Here is a 21,699-nt window from a genome sequence, read left to right on the forward strand (position 1 = left end):
AATGCATAGGTGTGTGCTTGAATGTGTGCACTTACACATGTACCTGTGTGCACATATATGACATACATGTGTGTGTAATAGATGTTAAATTTTAGTACTATTTTATTACCTAGATCTGTTTTTAATTAAGTAATTAGAATAACAATGACACCAATGAAAGAAAAAAGAATAACAATGATAGTAACAGTATATTGGCTACTTTTTGGTTGCTATAACAAAACACCTTACAAAGGCAACTGAAGGAAGAGTGAGCTTATTTGGGCTCACAGCTGGAGGGTACAGTCTATCATAGCAGAGAAGTCATGGTGACAATAATGTGAAACTGTCACATTGTGTCTACAGTCAGGGAGCAGAGAGCTGAAGGCTGGTACCCAGCTTGATATAGACAGACAGACAGATAAGTAGATAGATTGATAGATGAGAGAGAGAGAGAAAGAGAGAGAGAGAGAGAGAGAGAGAGAGAGAGAGAGAGAGAGAATTGAGACAGGTGTCTCCTGCCAAGTGTAGCTTTGAATTTTCTATATAATCAAGGATGACTTTGAACTTCTGACCTTCCCGCTTCCACTTCTGAAGTGCTAGGCATGAGCCGCCATGTCTGCTGCTGGCAGTGGAACCCAGGTCTTGGTACCCGCTTTTAGAGTGAGGAGAAAGGGCTTGATGCTCATCTCAGAGGTCTGGACAATACTCGAGTTCACACAGATATGAACTCTACGAAAGCTGCAGCTGGAGTGGGGGATCATGGCACCCATCTTCTCAGCATATGTAGCATTCCCCCAGAGTCTACTGAAGGCCATGACTACAGGAGCTGGAGGGAAAGCAGAGCCAGGTCAGGGATCTCGGCCATCAAGGAACTTTCTACTCCTGAAAGGCACAGTTGCTGTGTGTGTCATTTTTATAGTGCAAACACTTATGGATTAGAAGAGCCCATGAAGTGTTTCGGCATGTGATTGTTGATATTATTTTCTTTATTAATATTTGTATATTTATTCATTTATTTGTATGCACAGGTGTGTGGTGTGTGTGTGTGTGTGTGTGTGTGTGTGTGTGTGTGTGTGTGTGTGTGTGTCTGTGCACGCCTGGTCATATGTGGATGCCACAGTCCTCATGTGGAGGTCAAGGGACAGCTTTTCAGATCCAGTTCTCTCCTTTCACTGTGAGGGTTCCAGAGTTTGAACTCAGGACATCAGGCTTGGCAGCAAGCATCTTTACTCTCTAAGCCATATCACCAGCCCTTATTTTCTTTTAACTAATAAATATGGCATTGTCATACAGCACCTAATGTTCATATCCTTTAGCTGAGGCTGGCTTAACAAAATACCATATAGAATGGATGGTTTAGACCTAGGAAATGATTTGTACATGTTTTTGAGGCCAGAAGTTCAACATCAAGGTTGCTGCCCATCTTTCCTCTGAGGGCTCTTTTTCTGCAGGCACACAGTTGCTCCTCCCTGTCCCCAGGTGACCCATGCATTGCTGCTCCTTTCTACATGCATGCAACTGCTCTTCCTGTCCCCAGGAAGACAAATGCATCGCTGCTCTTCTCCAGCATGCACACAGCTGCTCCTCCCTGTTCCCAGGTGACCCATGCATTGCTGCTCCTTTCCTGCATGCACACAGCTGCTCCTCCCTGTCCCCAGGTGACACATGCATCAATGGGGCATAGGAGAATAGTGACAAAAGGAACTTTGTGGGATCTCTTCCTATCAGGATAATAATCCTGTCTGCTCAGAGGCTCACGCTGTGATCTCACATACCCCTAACTGCCTCTCTCAAGATACATCTCTAAATGCATTATGGGATTAAGGCTTTGATAGCAGAATGGCTAAGGGTAGGTGCTGGGACCTCTGGCCTTCGCTTCCTTGGTGCCACATCCTGGCTTGTCACCACTGGAGGCAGCTTGTGAATCTTGTGACCTCTGAGCTTCCTGAGCCTTAGAAGTCCCATGAGCTCCCAGAGTCTTATGCACTGCCACCTCCCTCACAGAGGGAAAGGGTTAGGTAAGAGAAATAGCCCCAGCCACAAGCAGAGAGCCCAGGGATCTTATCTGACCAGTTTGCTGGTATTTGCAAAGATGAGTGCGGGGATGTTAATAGCACCATGCATGCACCAACATACTGTAGAGATTTCCTAACCCACCACCACCATTTCAGACTGAGCCAACTGGCCATATCTACTATGATGTGATGTCTGCACTGTGCCCCATTGCCTAGTAACTAGGCATTTTGGATAAGTCACTAACTTCTATGTAACTCTTCTCTAATAGGAATGGTGAGGACATCATCGATGATGTTCATGTTTAACAAGTGTGAGTGGTGCTTTATCCTCAACATAAATCTGTGTAGTCAAGGCTCTGAGAACTCCTGAAAAGGAGGGACCCACCCAGCTTTAGCCCAGCACTCCTGAGGTCTCGGAATTTCCTTTTATGCTTCTTTAGGCCAGACTGTTAGAGATGGAGTTCTATGTCAAAGAGTGTACAGCCCAGGGGATGTTTCACTTGCCTTCTGCTAGAATGTCAGTTTAGCAGCTGTTAAGCTTGAGAATCCTTCTGCGATCTCCTGAGACTTTATACAGTTAGATGAAAAGTTCAAGGGGGCTGGAGAGATGGCTCAATGGTTAAGAGCATCAACTGCTCTTCTGAAGGTCCTGAGTTCAAATCCCAGCAACCACATGGTGGCTTACAACCACCTGACACCCTCTTCTGGTCTGTCTGAAGACAGCTACAGTGTACTTACATTTAATGATAATAAATAAATATTTTAAAAAAAGAGTTCAAGACAAAAAAAATTGCATGGTGATATCCTCTTTTTAAGATTATTTGTATGCTTTTTAATGATGCACGTGTGTGTCTACGCACATCATGGGTATGTGCACATGAATAGCAGCGCCTGCGGAGGCCAGAGAAGGGTGTTAGGGCTCTAGGAGCTAGAGTTACAGATTGTTGCAAGCTCCCCAACATGGGTATCAGAAACTCAGCTGGGTCCTCTCTGAGAACAGTACGCACTCCTAACTGCTGAGCTATCTCTCCAGTCCATGATAGCCTCTTTAGAAGATCTAACAATCAGGAAGGCCCAAAGAACCACCTGGTTTCCTGTCAGTCAAGGGACGTTGATTCACTCAGCAAGTGTGTATTCAAGACTCTAGACAGAAAGACAAAAGTTAGCCAAATTCTCTTACACACATGCTCCAACAGGTTCGTGAGAGATGTAAGTACCCTGAGGTGTATAGCAGATGCTTCGTGTAAACTGAGATGGTTAAGGTTAAGGCTCGGCAGGTAGCCTTCGCGGATCCTTTATCTACCCAACAAACACTCGCTGATATAGCCATTAGGACCAGGCCCTAAGGATGGTGGAGAACATGACAGACGCACTGTCCTGACTTGGTGTTTGTATCTTAGAGGACACTACAATGAAATCATGAATGAGGAGGGAGCCACGAGGCCAGGGTGGTCACTGCTTCCAGCCACTTCAGTCCCTTCTGGAAAAGATAACTTAATGGGACAGCTCACAGGAGACTGAGTCTCCAAGGTAGTAGTGAGACTGATTGAGAGGTGACACTTGACCTGGGACCTGAAGAGTGATGACAAACCAGCCAGTCCAGGAAAGGGGTGGGACAAGGAATTCCCAGTGGCTACGACAGATCACATGAACAGCAAAAGAGAGTTGCGTGTTTTGAATGGGAAATAGGATGAGTCAATGGTAGGAAGTGAGCAGGGATCTACCATGGAGCCAAAAGGTTTACTGGTCCTTGGGCCAATCCTAGAGCCTTCTACTATTTGACTTTTGCCGGCTCACTCACAGATTCACTTATCACCTGTCAAGGTCTCATAATGAACCATGTTTGGCTAGTCAAGAGCCTGTATGAGAGCAAGTTCAGCCTCTCTCAGGAGCCCAGCATCTTTTGTAAAAACTTCAGTATCAAGCTGCGATGTTCATTTTAAATGTCAGCTTGCTGCAGCCCAGAATCACCTAAGAAGGGAGTGTCAATTGAGGGGTGGTCTGTGTCAGGTTGGCTGGGGGTTGGGGACATGTCTGTAGGAACTGTCTTAAGTATTCATTGAGATGGGAAGTTATACTCTGAATTTGGGCGGCACCATTCCCTAGGCCAGACCCTGAACTGTATTATTGAAGAAAACTAGGCTGAGCAGAGCAGCAAGCAGCTGACGGGGGCACCTTGGTTTCTCTCTGCTCTTAACTGTGGATATGGTGTGATCAGCTGTCTCAAGCTCCTGCCACTGTGACTTCCACACAGTGATGCACTGGAGCCTGGGACTACAAACCCCCATGAACCCCTCCCCTCCCCCACCTCCCACCCACCCCCCCACCCCTGTCTAGATGTTTTACCACAGTGACAGAGGTAGAAACCAGAACACAGGGAGTTGGGACCCTCGGCAAAGGTGTGTGTGTGATCCAGACTGATCTCCCTGCCTTGCTCCCTGCAAATGCCCCACCCCCCACCGTAGAAGGCCTTGGGATGTACTGGATAGAGTGGGGATGAGAGTGCAACTGCTGTGTACTGCAGGAAGGAGGCTTCTCAGAGTCTTCCCAGAGCAGGTGTAAACTCACAACTTGAACCATGAGCTTGGCTTTGTGCTCCTCTGGAGCCCTCACTACTGAAGCTCAGTCACCCTTGGTTCCCCAGAACCGTGCCACTGTCCCTGAAGCCAGCCTCCCCCAGGAACACAGGCTCTGCCGATGACTGCTTAGACCCCATCGTGAGAGGAGACTGCCAGCTCAGTAACACATCTTGCTGGTCCAAACCTCCTCCTCTAGGCAGCCTGCCAGACTGTGTCCACTGACCTTCAAGGCATAGGACAGGTTCAGCCATCCATCTTACAAGATGCCCAGCAGAAGGTCTTGTTAACGCCTTCTGGAAAGTGACAAGCCTCTGCTCAGCTTGGTGGAGGATGGGTTCTGAGAGCCAGGTGCTAGCACGGACGGAGCCATGTGTGTCCATTAACCAACCCAGTGAAATCTCAGAACAAACACACACCAATATCCATGCTGGCTTCTGGCCCATCTTCTCCTTCCCCAGGGAACTTAGTGCTTGAGAGCCTCCCTGGAGAATAGCCCCAGTCAGATACACACACACCCCCACCAGGCCAATGGCATTGGTGAATTAGGGATGAATTTGACCTGCAAGCAGTGTAATTGGACCTGTGTAGAGGGGACTCGCCAAGGCCATGCGCTGTCTGAAACACTGAAAAACAGAACATTCTATTATTTTAAGGTGTGTGTGTATGTGTGAAAGAGAGAGAGAGAGACAGAGACAGAGAGAGACAGAGAGAGAGAGACAGAGAGACAGAGAGAGACAGAGAGAGAGACAGAGAGACAGAGAGAGAGCAGAACAGATACCCTAACCAAAGAGGCCAGAAACTCCACTGTTAGTAGCCAGCTAACTGTTCTCCAAAGAGGACAGCCAAGACAGAAAGACAACTCCCAGCAAGAACCAGAAGTCACTCAGAAAAGATGAAGAAAAACATTAATGAAGAGTTCAGAGGGAAAAAACGAATTTTTCTTAAGTTTGTGTTACCCCAACCTTAGGCTCTTCTCATTGTGAACACTGATGGATTTATGGTTGTTGCTTTTAGTATCATGTTTTGAGACAATACACACCATACTCCACACCCAACAAGCTGTCCACAGATGAAGCAGTTGTCTTTTCAACAACTTGGGGGTTTCATCTACCTTCCAAAGCCTCCCCTGGGCTGCTGCTTGCTCCCTCCTCTGAAGTACCCATAAGTCTCTCTCACCATCCTCGTCTGGTGATTTCCCCTCTCATGCAGTGGCTTGCCGTGGGTTTCCTTGTGTTCTCAAACATTCCTGACATCATTCTAAACATCCTCCCAGGTGCTGCCTGCCTGTATCTTGCTAAGATGGATACTGTTGGTGTTGGTCTGCAGTCTTTGGGCTGTTTTAGTCCCTCAGAGACTTCTCAATGACTCTGCTGACCAAATAGAGGCCAAGACTCAGCAAGATTTAGGGATTGCAAGCTAATTCCAAACACAGGAAAGTGTTCACTCAAGCCCTGCATATAAAATATTCAAGAGCAGAGCAGTCCCATGGAGCTCATTTGTATCTGTGTTCTTGAGCCTAAGATGTGCCCACTAACATGAACTACAACACACACAAATACAGAGAAAAAGAAGGAAGATGAAGAGAAAGGGGAGGGTGAGAGAAGGGTGGGGGTCTGCTGGCATGTGGTCCCATGCCTACAATCCCAGCAGAAGGATAGAGGATGGCCACTAATTTAGCTTTGGCCATGTAGTTAGTTCTAGGCAAGCCTGGGCTAGAGTACTGAACTCTATCTAAAAAAATCTAACATAGATAAGTGATAGATAGATAGATAGATATAGATGATAGATGACTGATAGACAAGAACTTATCATATATAAAGCAACCCTAGAAACCTTGTGCATATCTTAGCTGGAGAGCCAATGATGTAGAGCAGCCAGATCATGAGACCTGCTCTAGACAAGCAAAAGCTGGTCTGAGCCTGGGAGACAGAGAGCCAGGTTGGAACCACAGTTCTGCCATCTAAAAGCTAGTGTAGTACTTTGGGCAGGTGCTAGTTCACTCTGAACCACTCTGAACCTGCTTCCACATCTACAAAATGATGCAATGGTACATTGTGAGGCATCTTCTGGGTTGGGGAAGGGGGTGGTTATGGATGTGTGCTCCCACTGTGCTACAGGAAGCAAATACTGAGGACAGAAAGCACTGTGGCTTATGGTGAGGGAAAGTGTTCTCATGGCCCCTGCCATGAGTGTAATCAAATAGCCATGTGTGTAGTAAAATATTCTGTTTCCTCTATTGGGATGGGCATTGTTCACTTTTCTCACCGCTGTGACAAAGTATCTCACAAAAGTGACTGAAGGAAGGAAGGGTATACTTGGGCTCATGGTTTGATGAGACAGTCCGTGGTGGCAAGGGAGGCATGGCGGCAGGAGGGTGAGGTAGTTGCTTACATTGTGTCTCCAGCAGGGAAGTGGAGATATGAAAGTTGGTCCTCCGCTCACCTTCTCCTTCTGATTATATCCAGGATCCCTGCTGTGGGGTGGGGCCATCAGTAACCAGGGCTTGTCTTCTCTCTTCAGTTCCCCCATTCGGGAAACACCCTCATAGATACACCCAGAAGTACGTCCGTCAAGAGCCACCACACGTGGGTCAGCACTCAGGGTTCTCCACAGGTAGCCATGGACTCTGACTCCTTGTCTTTCCTCTGATCCTCCCGTTTTATACTCTTCTTTCTAATTGTTGGTTGGCCCATCCTCAGCTTCACACGTTGTCTGCACCCAGAGCTGGCCCCAGATCCTGCCTGTGCCTTCCAACACCGACACCCACACAAGGCCGGGGCTTGGCAAGAACTCAAAGCATGTCCACAAGGCTACATTACGTACTGAAATGAGCTCTGTTCCTAATTTGATCTTTTTTTTTTTTTTTTTAACTCCTGTAACAAGCAAAGTTCACATTACAGATAAATTGCCCGGAAATTTCAATTTAATAAGGCATATGCGTTTTTCGGGTCCAGAAGCACAGAAAACATTTTGCAGGGCTGGTATTTTCATACTGAAAGGTTTATTAAAAAGACAGCTTTGAAAATGTCAGAAATTTACATAGTGTGTCTGGCCAGTTGGCTCAAAAGGGCTGATTTAACAAAAGTACTCAAGAGCCATGACGCGGAAGAGCCCGTTGGCAGGTGGCCTTGAGCTGAGGTCCCCTGTGGGGCAGGGAGGAAGTCCCTGCCACTCCCCGGCTGTCAGTTTGGATCACATGGGCAGTGTGAAATGGCACAGGTGCAGGACTTGGCGGTGTTTAGCAATGGAGTAGCCCTTGGCCTCTGTGTCCATTAGGTGTGTTCTGACCAAAAGCAGCAAGCAGAAAAGTCAAGGCACTTGGGATACACACACCCAAGGTGTTATGGAAGAGATATCAATTAAAATAGATAAATACAGGTAAACAAACTCAGATGATCTTAGGAAACAGATAAATAAGTGTGGACAACTGGTTGTTGCTCCTCTCTCTCTCTCTCTCTCTCCCTCTCTCTCTCTCTCTCTCTCTCTGTGTGTGTGTGTGTGTGTGTGAGTATGTAGGTATGCATGTGTTTGGAGGTATGCATGTATTATTTGTAGGTATGCATGTATATATAGGTAAGCATGTATGTATAGGTATGGATGTATGTGTAGCTATGGATGTATGTGTAGGTGTGCCCATGCATGTGTGTACACATATATGTAGATAACAAAGGTTGGCATGGGGTGTCTTCCTTTATTTAAGAGCACCTGAGCTTATTTCTCTAAGGCAGGGTCTCTTTCCAAGCCTGGGGCTCTCCAGTCCTGCTAGGCTGGATAGGAAGCCCCAGGGTTTTCCTTTCTCCACATCTCCCCACCCTCCACCCCCACCCCCCCGCCACGCTGGGAACCTGAGCTCAGCTCTTCACGCTTGTGCAGCAAGTGCTTTGCCAACTGAACCATGTCCAGCCCCTACCTGGCTACTTATTTTTTTAATATTTATTGTTGTTACTTTTAATTATGCATGTGTGTGCATGTGTGTATGCATGTATGTGTGCATGCACACACACACAAACATGAGTGTAGATGCCTATAGAGATCATAGAAATGAGAGCCTCTGAAGATGGAGTTATGAGAGCCACCTGATGTGGGCGCTAGAAAACAAACTTGAGTCCCCCCTGAAAGAACAATGGGTGCTCTTCCACAACTGAGCCATCTCCCTAGAACCTATCCGGTTACTTTTCTTTTTGAGACAAGGCCTCACTGTTCTGTTCCTCGCTGGCCTTGAACTCCTATAGACCAAGCTGGCCTCAAAGTGACAGGAACTCACCCACCTCTTCTTCCCCAGTGTTAGGATTAAAGGAGTGTGCCGCCCCACCCATCCTCCCCCTGGTTACTTCCTAAGATAGAAGAACACTACAGCATCATCCCTCAAAACCCCAGCTTGCCTTAGACCCAGGGCATCTCAGGCTACTAACGCTGGAAGCTCTGTGGCACTGTCACTTCTGAGGACATGACGCCATGCACTGATGTCAACTCAATGCCTCTGAACAGGGAACAGCGGGGCAAACCTGTGAATTCACTGTGGAATCACAGCTTCGAAAGCCAATGGTAAATGGCATTGGGAGAAACAACAGCATGACTGGACACCAGCCTGAAAAGCTGGGTCGCTTAATTCGGGTTTTTATTTATGTTCTGAACTGAGTAGCGTCCTGTGGGAATAAAGTACGGTCCATTTAAAATCCTCATTATTTTAAATCTATTGAACCACAAGTCATCCCTGGATCCACCGTGAACCTGTCACCTGTAAAATGAGAAGCAAATGTCAGCTTCCTTTGTATGCTCCCGCTGCACAGTGAGTCCCACTGAAAGAGAAAAAAGATGCAGCCAGCGTGCTAAAGGCACGCTTGGCCGTGCACACCTCCAGTCCCAGCACTTGGAAAGCCAAGAAGGAGTTTGTGAGTTTGAGGCCAGCATGCTCTACAGAGTAAAAACCTGTTCCGAACACCAGGGGCTGCGATGAAGTTCAATGGTAGAGTGCTTGTCCAGCACATGGAGTGCACAGCTCTACATGTTCAATCTGACTGTTTGTCATTCACCAGGTACCCTACTTAGCCCTAGGAACAGTACCTAGACTTGAATACGAGGAACAGAGAGCATGCTGGGTAAAGTCCAGCCCCTGGACTCCAATTGCCAGCATTGAACTCAATCTCTATTATGTCTTAGCTAGTGTACTGGCTAGTTGTCCACTTGACACAGGCTGGAGTTATCACAGAGAAGGGAGCTTCAGTTGGGGAAGTGCCTCCATGAGACTCAGCTGTGGGGCATTTTCTCAATTAGTGATCAAGGGGGTAGGGCCCCTTGTGGGTGGTGCTATCCCTGGGCTGGAAGTCTTGGGTTCTATAAGAGAGCAGACTGAGCAAGCCAGGAGAAGCAAGCCAGTAAAGAACATCCCTCCATGGCCTCTGCATCAGCTCCTGCTTCCTGACCTGCTTGAGTTCCAGTCCTGACTTCCTCTGGTGATCAACAGCTATGTGGAAGTAAGCTAAATAAATCCTTTCCTCCCCAACTTGCTTCTTGGTCATGATGTTTGTGCAGGAATAGAAACCCTGACTAAGACAGCTAGGCTACCTTGTTGGGTGGATAAAACTTTAGTTTTTGTTTGCTGTATCTTAAGAACAAGGATAATACGGTTTCATTGGGTCATTGTGAGTCACAGAGGCAGAAGTGTGTTTCTCTTCAAATGTAGCCCAGAGCTGGGCATAGATATAGATTCCTTGCTTAGTCTAGTCAACTTTGACTTCACTCTAGTTTAAGAGTGCTTAGACACCACACCAGAGAGTTTAGACAATGGCCAGGATGGCTGATCCACACTGCCCACATCAGGCCACAGCCAGCAAGGACCTGTGTGGGTGGTAAGTACCACAAAGATGTCACCCGGGGTTTCTGAGAGAAGCTGTTGGAGTGGGTCTTGGAGTGGGTCTTGAGAAACAGAAGGCTTCCAGGAAACCAGGGTGTGAATTGCTATTGGGTGAAAAGCTAGTGTTAGAGGCATTGTGTTTTCAGGGGCAAGTCTCTTGTTTTTAAGGAACTCTGAAGTGATCACTGAGACAACAGGGGTGTGTGAGAACTGCAGTGGTCTGGAGCAGTCTCTTACAGTATGGCCACCACTGTAAGAGCATTGATCCCAGGGCTCTGCAGTATGGGACAGTTACAGAATATCACACGCAGAGATGCAGGGTGGCCTCAAAGCCACAGCAACCTCGGGTGCCCTGCATGGAGCCTGAGACTCATAGGGGCGTCTTCAGATGCACAGACCCTGCCATAGCTATCCCTACCTCACAGCAAAGAGCTTTGCCCTGCTGGGCTTGACACAGACAGATGTCCTCTAGACCATGACTGAGTTTCCTTATCAGTAAAGGGAGCTGATATCCTGTCAGCTTGGTGTGCCGGCTGGCAGACACTATGCTGGTAGGATTGTGCCATGCCATGTAAGGTGGCTGCTCTCATATATATGGTTATTATTAAATGGGTGCTGTCACAGGAGAGACAAGACCAGAGATCAACCTTGGGCACTGTCCCTCTGATACCATTCACCTTCTTCTTTGAGACATTGAGTCCCACTGTCCAGGGTCTCACAGATTAGGCTAGGTTGACTGGCTTTTGAGTTGCAGGGATCCTCCTGTCTCCATGTCCCTAGAGCTGAGATTACAAACACATGTCACCACTCCGGCTTGGTTTTTTCCAAGGATTCTGGGAATCAAGGTCAAATCACGTTATCAACTGAGCTATCCCCTGCCCCACCCATCTGCCGCCAACAGCACACAAGCCCTGACTCTGCAGCAGTTTGGGGAACAGGGACAGTGGCCGCCTGTAAACATGCTCTGGTCCTCTTTGAAATGGCATCCTAGGGACCACCTCTGACCAGGTTTCCCTCCTCTGTTTGCCCTCTCCATTTGTGTACCCCCTCCTTTCCTCTGCCCACTCCTGCCTTGGTTCAGGTGTGACAACTTCTGTGAGGTCGCTGGGGTTCTCCTTGTTGAGAGGCAATGACTACTCCAAGCGTCAGTCTGTCCCTATCTGTCCCTTCAATATGGCTCATCCTCCACTTACTCTGCAGGAAGCGCACACCAGGGTGACAGGAAAGGGCCTGGGGCTGTGGCTGAGGAGGATGGCTGTGACTTTGGCCTCTGTGAAAGTCAGGCAGATCCTCAGAGCCTCCTCATGTGAGGTCTGCTAGCAGGAAAGGAGGCTTGTCTGTCCCCTGTATAGCACAGAGCATGATCAGAGCAGCCTAACAAATGAGCAACTGGAATGGAAGGGCCTGGGGGTTCAGCGTGGTCTGGTGCTGAGCCAAGGAGCCAGGACTCTATGCTCGGTACATCCCTCTTCCCTCTAACTGGGGTGCAATCTGATGTTTGGGCTATTTTCCCTCAGGTACTCTGTTTACAAGGACCCAGCAGGCTGGCTGAGTATCAACCCCATCAATGGAACCATCGACACCACAGCTGTGTTGGACCGGGAGTCCCCATTCGTCCACAACAGTGTGTACACTGCCCTGTTCCTGGCTATCGACAGTGGTGAGTCGATTGGGGAGGACTAGCAGGGTGTGTGTGTGTGTGTCACTTTCTGGTGTGTTCGTGTGTTTCTCCTGAATCGGGTGTGAGGTGTTCCTGAAGAGGAGGAAGCGAGCAGGAACAGATAAACCATGCTACTCACACATACATCGAGTCAGTGACATTCCTGAAGCCAGGGAATCAGTCTTTGTGGAAAGGTAAATATGTCTGTCTAGGGATTAGAGCCAGGGCTCACTGTACTCACTCAAGGATGGATCCCAGGATAGGAAGCCACACTGTTTGTCTCAGCTGCATAGGAGGTTCTGTCCCATCATGATGTAATTCCATGGAGAGGCGTTGGATCCTTCCAGTCAGTTGCTGTATAATAACAAAATTCTGCTCCTTCTAAAGCTAAGGATTCAGTATCTGATGCCAGAGTCCATGTTGGATGCTGGGGGCATGGCAGAGAATGAGCTAGAACCTATCTCGTGAAACACAAATGTTATCAGAGTGTGTAGCACCTCAGGCACTCTCTGTTCTTTGGGGATCAGACTGTGTGGCAATGGCAGACACAGGGAGAGTCCTTAGGAGACATATGGTTGGTGGCTTGCACTAGACACCGAAGCAGATGAGAAAGGATCAGGTTCTGAAAATGTCACGGAGATTGCAAGTACAGAGCTGGCGGGGTCTGCTGTGAACTATTGCTGAGGTCTCCATCAGGCTGTGTTTCCAAGTTCTTGTGTCTTGCTCTAAGATCTGAAGAAGTAAGTGTGTGCAGATGGCAGAACAAGAGATTTTATTCAGAAGCAAAGGTGCAGGCCGGATGCGAGGGAGCCACAGGCTCTGGGCAAGTTACTCCTGAGCAGCAGTTTACACTTCAGCCTCCCTTCTGAGGGTTCAGGAGAGACGGTTGGTTCAGGGGTAGGGTATGGGTAGTTTTGTTTTAAATGGCAGGCTTCATTTATATGAGACTTTATTAACAGCCAGTATCCTTCCCCATGATGCATCTGATCCTAATTACATGCACAGCCAATCGTGAGAACACAGGAGGTAGGAAATATCCCCTAAAAGGTCACTCAGAGGATAAAATTTGCCAGACTGTAAACACACCTAAAACCAGTTCAGGGTGGATCAGTCCCCTAGTTCAAGATCTGTTTCAGGAGCAGGGATCAGGGTTAGGCTAAACTGAAGTGTCTATTATATCAAGTGCACACAACGTAGCTCTTCCTGGCTTTTGTAAAGTGAGCTGTTCTGAGTCAAAGACTGGGTATTGAGTCTTCCTAGGTCAAGACTTCAGGGACTTTTTATATATGCCTAATGGTACTTCCAACTCAGCTTCATGCCTGGCAACCAAATGGGAGGACACACATGGTACAAATGAGCTATCAGTGGCACACAACAGACATCGTGAAGTCAGCCCTTGAGTCTCACCTACAACATCAGAGCTGTAAGGGAGAGAAGCAGGGAGTTGGAAAAGGAGAGGCTGGGCTACCTCTGCTGCAAGTGGCTATAAAGAGGTCAGCTGGATGGCTCTGGGAGGGTCACAGCTTCAAAGCATCACAGACAACAAGCAGGGAGATGGCTCCGTGGAGAAAGGTGCTTGCCACCAAGCCTGACAACCTGGGGCTCATCTGATATAAGAAAACTAGCTTCTTCAAGTTGTCCTCTGACCTCCACACCTGGGCCATGGTATGCACAAGCCTCCACCCATAAACACATGTACTAATAATAAATTAAATTAAACAAAGACAGAGTATCTCAAGTGGCCAGAAGACCCTGAGTTCTTGAGGTGGAATTGCTGCACTGAACCAGATGGTAGACAATCGCTCAAGACACCAAGACAGCTCATGGGCAGCCATCCACCAAGACACTAAGAGCCAGAGCAGACACTGAAAGAGAGAAGTCCTTGTGTCTGGAGAGTTCATGAGTTAGTCAGGTAAAATGGCTGGCCTATTAAGGGTCATATCTGTTCTTCCCAGAGTGAGCCCAGAAAAGCCCCTCCTCCATCCTGAGATAAAGAATATCACAAGGTGGGCTAGCAAAACTTAAAGACAGGTGGGCTGGTGTAGACTAGAACATGCTAGTAGCCCTGGAGAGAAGGAATCTGGGAGTTGGGTCATGAGTCAGGCTGTAGCTGTGCAAAGATGAGAGAGGAGAACTAAGCAGGCACCAGACTGTTAACAGGTGGGACCCAGGGCCTGCACTGGTAGACCACACAACCATCACAGTGTCTGGCTTGAAGCAGGGGCCCAGGGCTATGCATGGGGGTTGCTCGCTGTGCATGGGACCATGTAGCCAGCTTTGAGATACTAAACTTAGACTTGATTCTGTCAGCTTCCAAAACAAACTGCTGTAGAAAGACAATTCTCAATGCTAAGATATACGGTTGGTCAAATGAGGGTTTATTCTGTTTATAATCCCAGGTTACAGTCCATCATAGCAGGAATGCCACAGTTGCAGGCATTTGAAGGAGCTAGTCACATTATATCAACTGTCAAGAGCCAAGAGAAATAAATGCATGCACGCCCACTTGCTTGCTAGCTAGCTTTCTCCACTCTTATACATCTCAGCACCCTGCCTAGGGAATGATGCCGCCCACAGTGGGCTGAGTCTCTCCACCCAATGAACAATCAAGACAGTCAACCCCTGGCAAATGTACCCACAGACCAACCTGATCTAGACAGTCCCCCCAGTTAAGAGGTTTTGTAGGTTATGTCAACTTGACAATCCAAACTAACCATAAAAATGCAAAATTCATTACATCTTAAAAGAATGCAAACATGAGGGAAGTCAGGGTACTAATCTAGACAAACTGGGCAAAGGGTATAAATCTTAAAAGGAGAAAGGTGGCACAGGGCTCCCAGCCTAGAGATCAGGAACGACTCCTTTTAACAGACGAGGAGCTTATTTCAGAAGACTAGTCCCATCTGGCTTTGAGCTAAATACTGCATGATGTCTCATGAAATGCTGGCAGTAAAGGAAGGGACGGTCACCACAGCCTGAGTTACATGCTACATAAACAAGGGGTAGTAGTGACCGACAGCTCCGTGACACAACACCAGGCTCTGAACTGAATGCCAACATCTGAACATCAACGAAACCCATTATCCTGTACAATTAATACATGCTGATTTTGATTTTGCTTCAGATTTATGTATCTGAGTACTTTTCCTACATGTACATCTGTGCACACATGCATGACTAGTTCCTGCAGAGGTCAGAAGATAGTTGTCAGATCCCCTGGAAGTAGAGTTATGAACAGTTGTAAGCCACCATGTGGGTGCTGGGAACTAAACCCAGGACCTTTACAAGAGTAGCAAGTGCTCTTGACCACTGAACCCCCTCTTCTGACCTAATACACTAAATTTAAAGATGGTTTTACTTCTGGATTTTTTTTTAAGTATCCAGAGACTGGTGAGATAACTTGGTGGGTAAAGGTGCTTGCTGCCAAGCCTGGACACCTGAGTTCAAACCCAGGCCACATAGTAGGAGGAGAAAACAACTTCTGCACGTTGTCTGACTTCCACGCATGAGCCCTGTCACACACATATACACATTCGCACCCATATATGCACACATGCACAATCAAACACACACACATGCACACATACATGTACAAACACACACGCATACAGGAAAGCACATTTATGGGCATGTACACACACACACAAATATAATTTTTAAAAATTTAATATCCAGACCAGCATTTTTTCAGGATGAAAGTGTAGCTCAGTGCTGTGTTCAATCCCCAGCACCACATAAAAGACGGAAAGACTCCTCTAGGACATCAGTTCCTCACCTTTGCCTTTTTCCATCCTTCACATTGCTGGCATTTTTTCTTTTTTTTTTTTTTTTTTTTTTTTTTTTTTGGTTTTTCGAGACAGGGTTTCTCTGTGTAGCCCTGGCTGTCCTGGAGCTCACTCTGTAGACCAGGCTGGCCTCGAACTCAGAAATCCACCTGCCTCTGCCTCCGTTTTGCTGGCATTTTCTATGAGGCTGAGTTTCACTGTGGTTCTCACTAGCTGTCTGGTTTCTAAGGACATCCTATATAAAGTTTGTCCCCCCGATTCTGCAGAGGAGGGGTGAGTAGTCCCCATTGTTTCTCAAGGTGTGGCACACAGAGGGCACTTGTGGGCCCTGTTGGACTCTGTGACTCAGTTTCCGTGTAAACCAAGGAGGTTCATTCCTGCTTAGAACATTGCTGTAAGGAAAAGGAAGACACCAAGCCCCCCTGACCCCCAAAGAAGCCAAAAGGCTTCTCAGTACTAACTGCACTGCACGGGGCCGAGTTCACATAAAGAATGGAACCAAGGTCGATGCTGCTGCACTGGAGAAAAGCCAGACCTGGTGGACCCTTGCCCCACTCTCTTACCACTATCATCAGATAAGGAAATTCAGACTCTGCTGTCACAGATATCTCCAGAGGATGGAAATGTCCCCAGAGGCGTGAGCAGAAAACAGACTGGGGTTAACTGCCACACAGGACTGTTGTGAGGGACGGCCATATTGAACAGAGTCCTAGGGAGTGAAAGCAGAAGGACACATCCAGCAAAGGCCTTGTCCATCAGAGGGAGTTGTGAGCCAAGGCTGCCTTGATGCTTGCTGGAGACTTATCTCTGGGTATTAGGTTTATCTGGGGAAAAGCAATTTATCCGGCATGCCAACAGGTAGGTGTCTCAGCTTTATCCAAAGTAAGGACTTGTGTTTATTAATTTGCTACGAAGTTGGCTATTTGATGGGATGAGAGACTGAGGATTTTTGTCATTTAACGCCTGGAAAGCTAAATCTCCAAAGTTGATTTTCTGCAGACTGAGAGTCACTCTGGAATATGTGCCCAAAGGCAGTGATAAAACTGTGAGAAGTGCCAGGTTGGATGTAGCTGCAAACCTAGAAAGTTCCAGCAATACCTACAACCTTTGCTATAAAATTATCAGCGTTACAGACAGAGGGAGGGAGAGGAGCTGGTCCTAAGGGAGTGAAAGGACTTGTGGATCAGATTCTAGGTTAGAGGCAGCCATCCCCCTGCCCCTATCCCTTCTCCCCATCCCTCCTCCTAAAAGAGAGACTGGGGTGGGGTGGGGGTTGGGGGGAAACAGAAACACTTGTGAAAGTCAGGTGGAGACAGAGCCGGGAGAGGCACATTGCAAACTCAAGAGTCTTTTCCATTATGGACTTCCTTTTCTGCATATTTTAAATTTTTCATTTAAGTGTATGCACACAGGATTGAATGTGGATGTGCACATATGTGTGGATGCCCACTTTCTTAGTTAGGGTTTTACTGCTGTGAACAGACACCATGACCAAGGCAAGTCTTATAAAGGACAACATTTAATTGGGGCTGGCTTACAGGTTCAGAGGTTCAATCCACTATCATCAAGGTAGGAGCATGGCAGCATCCAGGCAGGCATGGTGCAAGAGGAGCTGAGAGTTCTGCATCTTCATCGGAAGGCTGCTAGTGGAAGACTCACTTCCAAGGAGCTAGGATAAGGGTCTTATAGCCCACACCCACAATGCCATGCCTACTCCAAAAAGGCCACACCTTCTAATCATGCCACTCCCTGGGCCAAGCATATACAAACCATCACACCCACAGAGGCCAGAAGAGGGTGTTGGGTTCCCTGAAACTAGACTCCTGATGCGGATGTTGTGAACTAAAATAAACCATACCATGAACCACAGCCTCTCTTGAAGAGAGCAGCAAGCACTCTTAACTACCAAGCAGTCTCTTCAGCCAGCATCCCAGTGAACTTTAAAACACAGTACAAAACCTCCTGTGGTATCACAGGAAATAAGAGACCAACTAAGGGAATCCAACTAAGTTCTCATTCATGACACCTGAAGGTGCCTGGGAGTGGAGATGACTAGAGAGATAGGCTGCTCTTCCAGGTCCAAAGAGCTGTGTCTCCTGCAGCCTTCAGGAGCTGAGCAGCTGGAGGCTGTGAATCACAGCAGAGACACGCCAGCTTTGACCATGACTGGTTATACTGAAGCTCTGCCTCACCACCCAGCTTCACCCGCAGTGCTGCAGAGGAGGCAGGACCTCAAGTTTTCTGGGAAAAGTTCACAGCAGGAAACAACCAATTCGCTCCTATATAATAACCTTCAACTCATAATCTACAACAGTAGTTCTCAGGGGTGGAGAGATGGCTCTCGGAGGTCAAGAGCACCAACTTGATTGCTCTTCCAGAGGTCCTGAGTTCAATTCCCAGCAACTACATGGTGGCTCACAACCATCTGTAAGGGGCATCCGATGCCTTCTTCTGCTGTTTCTGAAGACAGTGACAGTGTACCCACATATAAGAAATAAATATGGTGCCAGGCGATGGTGGCACATGCCTTTAATCCCAGCACTTGGGAAGCAGAGGCAGGTGGATTTCTGAGTTTGAGGCCAGCCTGGTCTACAGAGTGAGTTCCAAGACAACCAGGGCTATACAGAGAAACCCTATCTCGAAAAACCACAAAGAAAAAGAAAGAAAGAAAGAAGGAAAGAAAGAAAGGAAGGAAGGAAGGAAGGAAGGAAGAGAGAGAGAGAAAGAGAGAGAGAGAGAGAGAATAGATAGATAGATAGATAGATAGATAGATAGATAGATAGATAGATAGATAGATAGATAGATAGCTGGAAGGGGGCCGGGGCCGGAGCGAGCAGGACTGGAGCGAGCAGGACTGGAGCGAGCAGGACTGGAGCGAGCAGGACTGGAGTGAGCAGGACTTGAGCGAGCAGGACTGGAGCGAGCAGGACTGGAGCAAGCTGAGCAGAAAAAAAAAAGAACAAAAAACCCTAGCAGTTCTCAACTAGTGGGTTGAGATCCCTTGGGGGGGTCAAATAACTCTTTCGCGGGGGTCACCTAAGATGGTAAGAAAACACAAATACATTACTATCCATATCAGTAGTAAAATTACACTTACGAAGTAGCAATATCAACAATTTTATAGTTTGTGGGTCACCACACCCTGAGGAACTGTATTAAAGGGCCACAGCATTAGGAAGGCTGAGAACCGCTGTCTAACATCCCTGGACCTGCAGAGAAGGATGAATTTGTAACTGATAGGAATTTGTAACAAAGGGAGAAGCAGACTTGTGAGGATCCAGATATTTGAGACAGCATGTTCAAGGACTGGACTGAAATAAAGGACCCTCACCCAAAACTTGGGTTCTGTAATAAATAATCAAGAGGCTGGTCCAGAACTGAGATGCATCAACCTCCTGAGCTCCATTCTGCCAGGCATAGATTTAACAGCAGAACCAGGATTTGTGATGTGTGATCCGAAAAACACCCAACATGATGCACAGAGAGAGTGAAAAATTGAGGCACAATGAGACATCAGTGGGGTGTACTCATTAACTCTTTTTCTTTTTGTTTTTTTGAGACAGGGTTTCTCTGTGTAGCCCTGGCTGTCCTGGAACTCACTCTGTAGACCAGGCTGGCCTCGAACTCAGAAATCCACCTGCCTCTGCCTCCCAAGTGCTGGGATTAAAGGCGAGCGCCACCACTGCCCGGTTTTCATTAATTCTTTAATCATACTCACCACAAACCTGACAAGAAGCAACTTGGGGGGGGGGGGGAATTTGAGAGAGTGTGCTCGACCGTGATGGAGCAGGCATGGTGATGGGCAAGTCACGCATGGTAACAGGCTGGAACCCCAAGGACACGGCCCTCCCCCAAGACTCACTTACTCTGGCTAGACTCCACCTTTGAAAGATTCAACAACCTCCCAAAACAGCGCCACCACCTGGGGACCAGGTGTTCAAACACCTTTTGGAATGCTTCTAATCCAAACAGTAACTCCGGGTATGCAGGCACCTGGAGTCACAGGACTGGATGTGATGTCACGCTGGGCAGCTGTTGAAGACACGATCAAGCACTTCCCCAAAGGAGATGGAAGACATAAAGTTCATCAAACCACAGGATGAACTTGAAGGAAACACATCCCAGGACACATTCAAACCGATGAAGACTGATCATGGAGAAATGTTCAAAGCAATCTGGGAACAAAATAGAGCTCAGCATCGAAGCCCCGGCTCAGCATTGGCAAAGCCACGCTTTCCCTCCCTGCAGGCAAAACTGAAAATAGCCTTGGTTATGTTTCTGACTTCTGTGACGAAATACCTTACACAAGCCACTGAAGGGAGGGAGGGTTTGCTTGAGATCAGTCATGACAAGAGAGCATGGTAGCTGGTGAGCAGGGCTTCCGCACTTGTATACATACAAATAAATGGACAAATAAATCATTTAAACATTTAAGTGACCTAAGAAGAAATCAAATAATCTTAAATACCTCAATATTTATGAAAAAAAAATCTTTGTTGAAATCCTTCCAACTAAGCAAGCTACAGGCACAGATGGCAGCTTCGTGTTTCCAAACATTAGAGACGGAAGAATACCAATCTCACAGAAACTCGGAAAGGAGAAGGAAGGGATGCTTAGCAACTGCTTTTACAAGATCGTAGCTTATCTAAAACGTGACAAAATCTTACAAAAAAAATTAAAATCACAAACCAATCTCACAACCATAAAGTTTAAAATCCTAAAAATATTAATAAGCCCAACAAAAATGATAAAATCACCTTAACACCAGCATTACAGATGGTTACATATTAGGGGCTAGAAAGATGGCTCAGCAGTTACAAGCTCTTGGTGACCTTGCAGAGGACCCCAGATTGATGGCCAGCACCCAGGTAAGGTGGCTCACACTCACCTGTAATTCCAGCTCTAGGGGGAATCCAACGCCCTCTTCTGGCTTCCATAGGTATTGCACTCGGGTAAGGAGTAGAGAAGGCACAGAGAGACAGAGACAGACAGAGAGGAGGGAGGGAGAGAGGGAGAGGGAAGAAAGGAAGAAGGAGAAAAGAGTTGCCTATTGATTGGTGATTTAAATATATGCATATGATACATATATATGTATATATATACATATATATATATATTTAGCAAACTAGGAAAATGTCCTTAATCTGATTTGAGCTCACAGGCATTGCTCCTGCTTCAGCCAACATCTTGCTCAACAGTGAAATACTAAGAGTGTTTCCCTGAGACCCACCATCTTCAGGGCAATGGGGGGGAAGAGGGTGTGTGCAGGGGGAAATCAGATTATCAGGCTTGGGAATGAAAAGAAATAAAACTCTTTTAATCACCAAGACTATTAGCAAATTTAACAAAGTATCAGAGTACAGGAAAGTATTGGAAAGTAGAATTTTTACTCCTTGAGACAGGATGTCACTATACAGCCCTGGCTGGCCTGGAATGCACTCTGTAAACCTGCCTGCTCCTGCCTCCTCGTTAAAACTGTGTGCCACACCATGCCTGGTAGGAAATAGAATTTTTAAAAGATTTATTGGTCACAGAAAGCCAAGCGAGATATAAATGTAAAGAAAGATGTCCAACTGCTCTACACTGAAGCTACAATTAAAAACTTAAGAGTTTTTGTGAAGCCAACTGTGGTGTGGCCTTGTGGGTAAAGCTGTACAGTTAACATCTGCCACCAGGCTGGAACTATAATGACCCAAAGAATGGCACATTCACGCCCATAGTGATGGGTTAGAAGGGTTTACTGGGGGTGACTTACTAAGCAGTGGACTCTCTCTCTCTCCTCTCTCTCCTCTCTCTCTTCTCTCTCTCTCTCTCTCTCTCTCTCTCT

At 47.1% G+C, this 21,699-nt stretch overlaps 1 protein-coding gene across 2 annotated transcripts in view; it reads left to right on the forward strand.

Annotated features, from left to right (window-relative positions):
* Nucleotides 1-21,699, forward strand: part of Cdh13 (cadherin 13) — a 1,053,312-nt gene that overhangs the window by 1,003,388 nt on the left and 28,225 nt on the right. For both annotated transcript variants that reach the window (XM_031341534.1, XM_031341535.1), the window contains one exon: nucleotides 11,945-12,087. In XM_031341534.1, coding sequence (XP_031197394.1) covers nucleotides 11,945-12,087 — 143 coding nt within the window. The remainder of the gene's footprint in view (nucleotides 1-11,944; nucleotides 12,088-21,699) is intronic.

This window comes from Mastomys coucha, unplaced genomic scaffold, assembly GCF_008632895.1.
Source record: "Mastomys coucha isolate ucsf_1 unplaced genomic scaffold, UCSF_Mcou_1 pScaffold22, whole genome shotgun sequence".
Classification (NCBI taxonomy): Eukaryota; Metazoa; Chordata; class Mammalia; order Rodentia; family Muridae; genus Mastomys; species Mastomys coucha.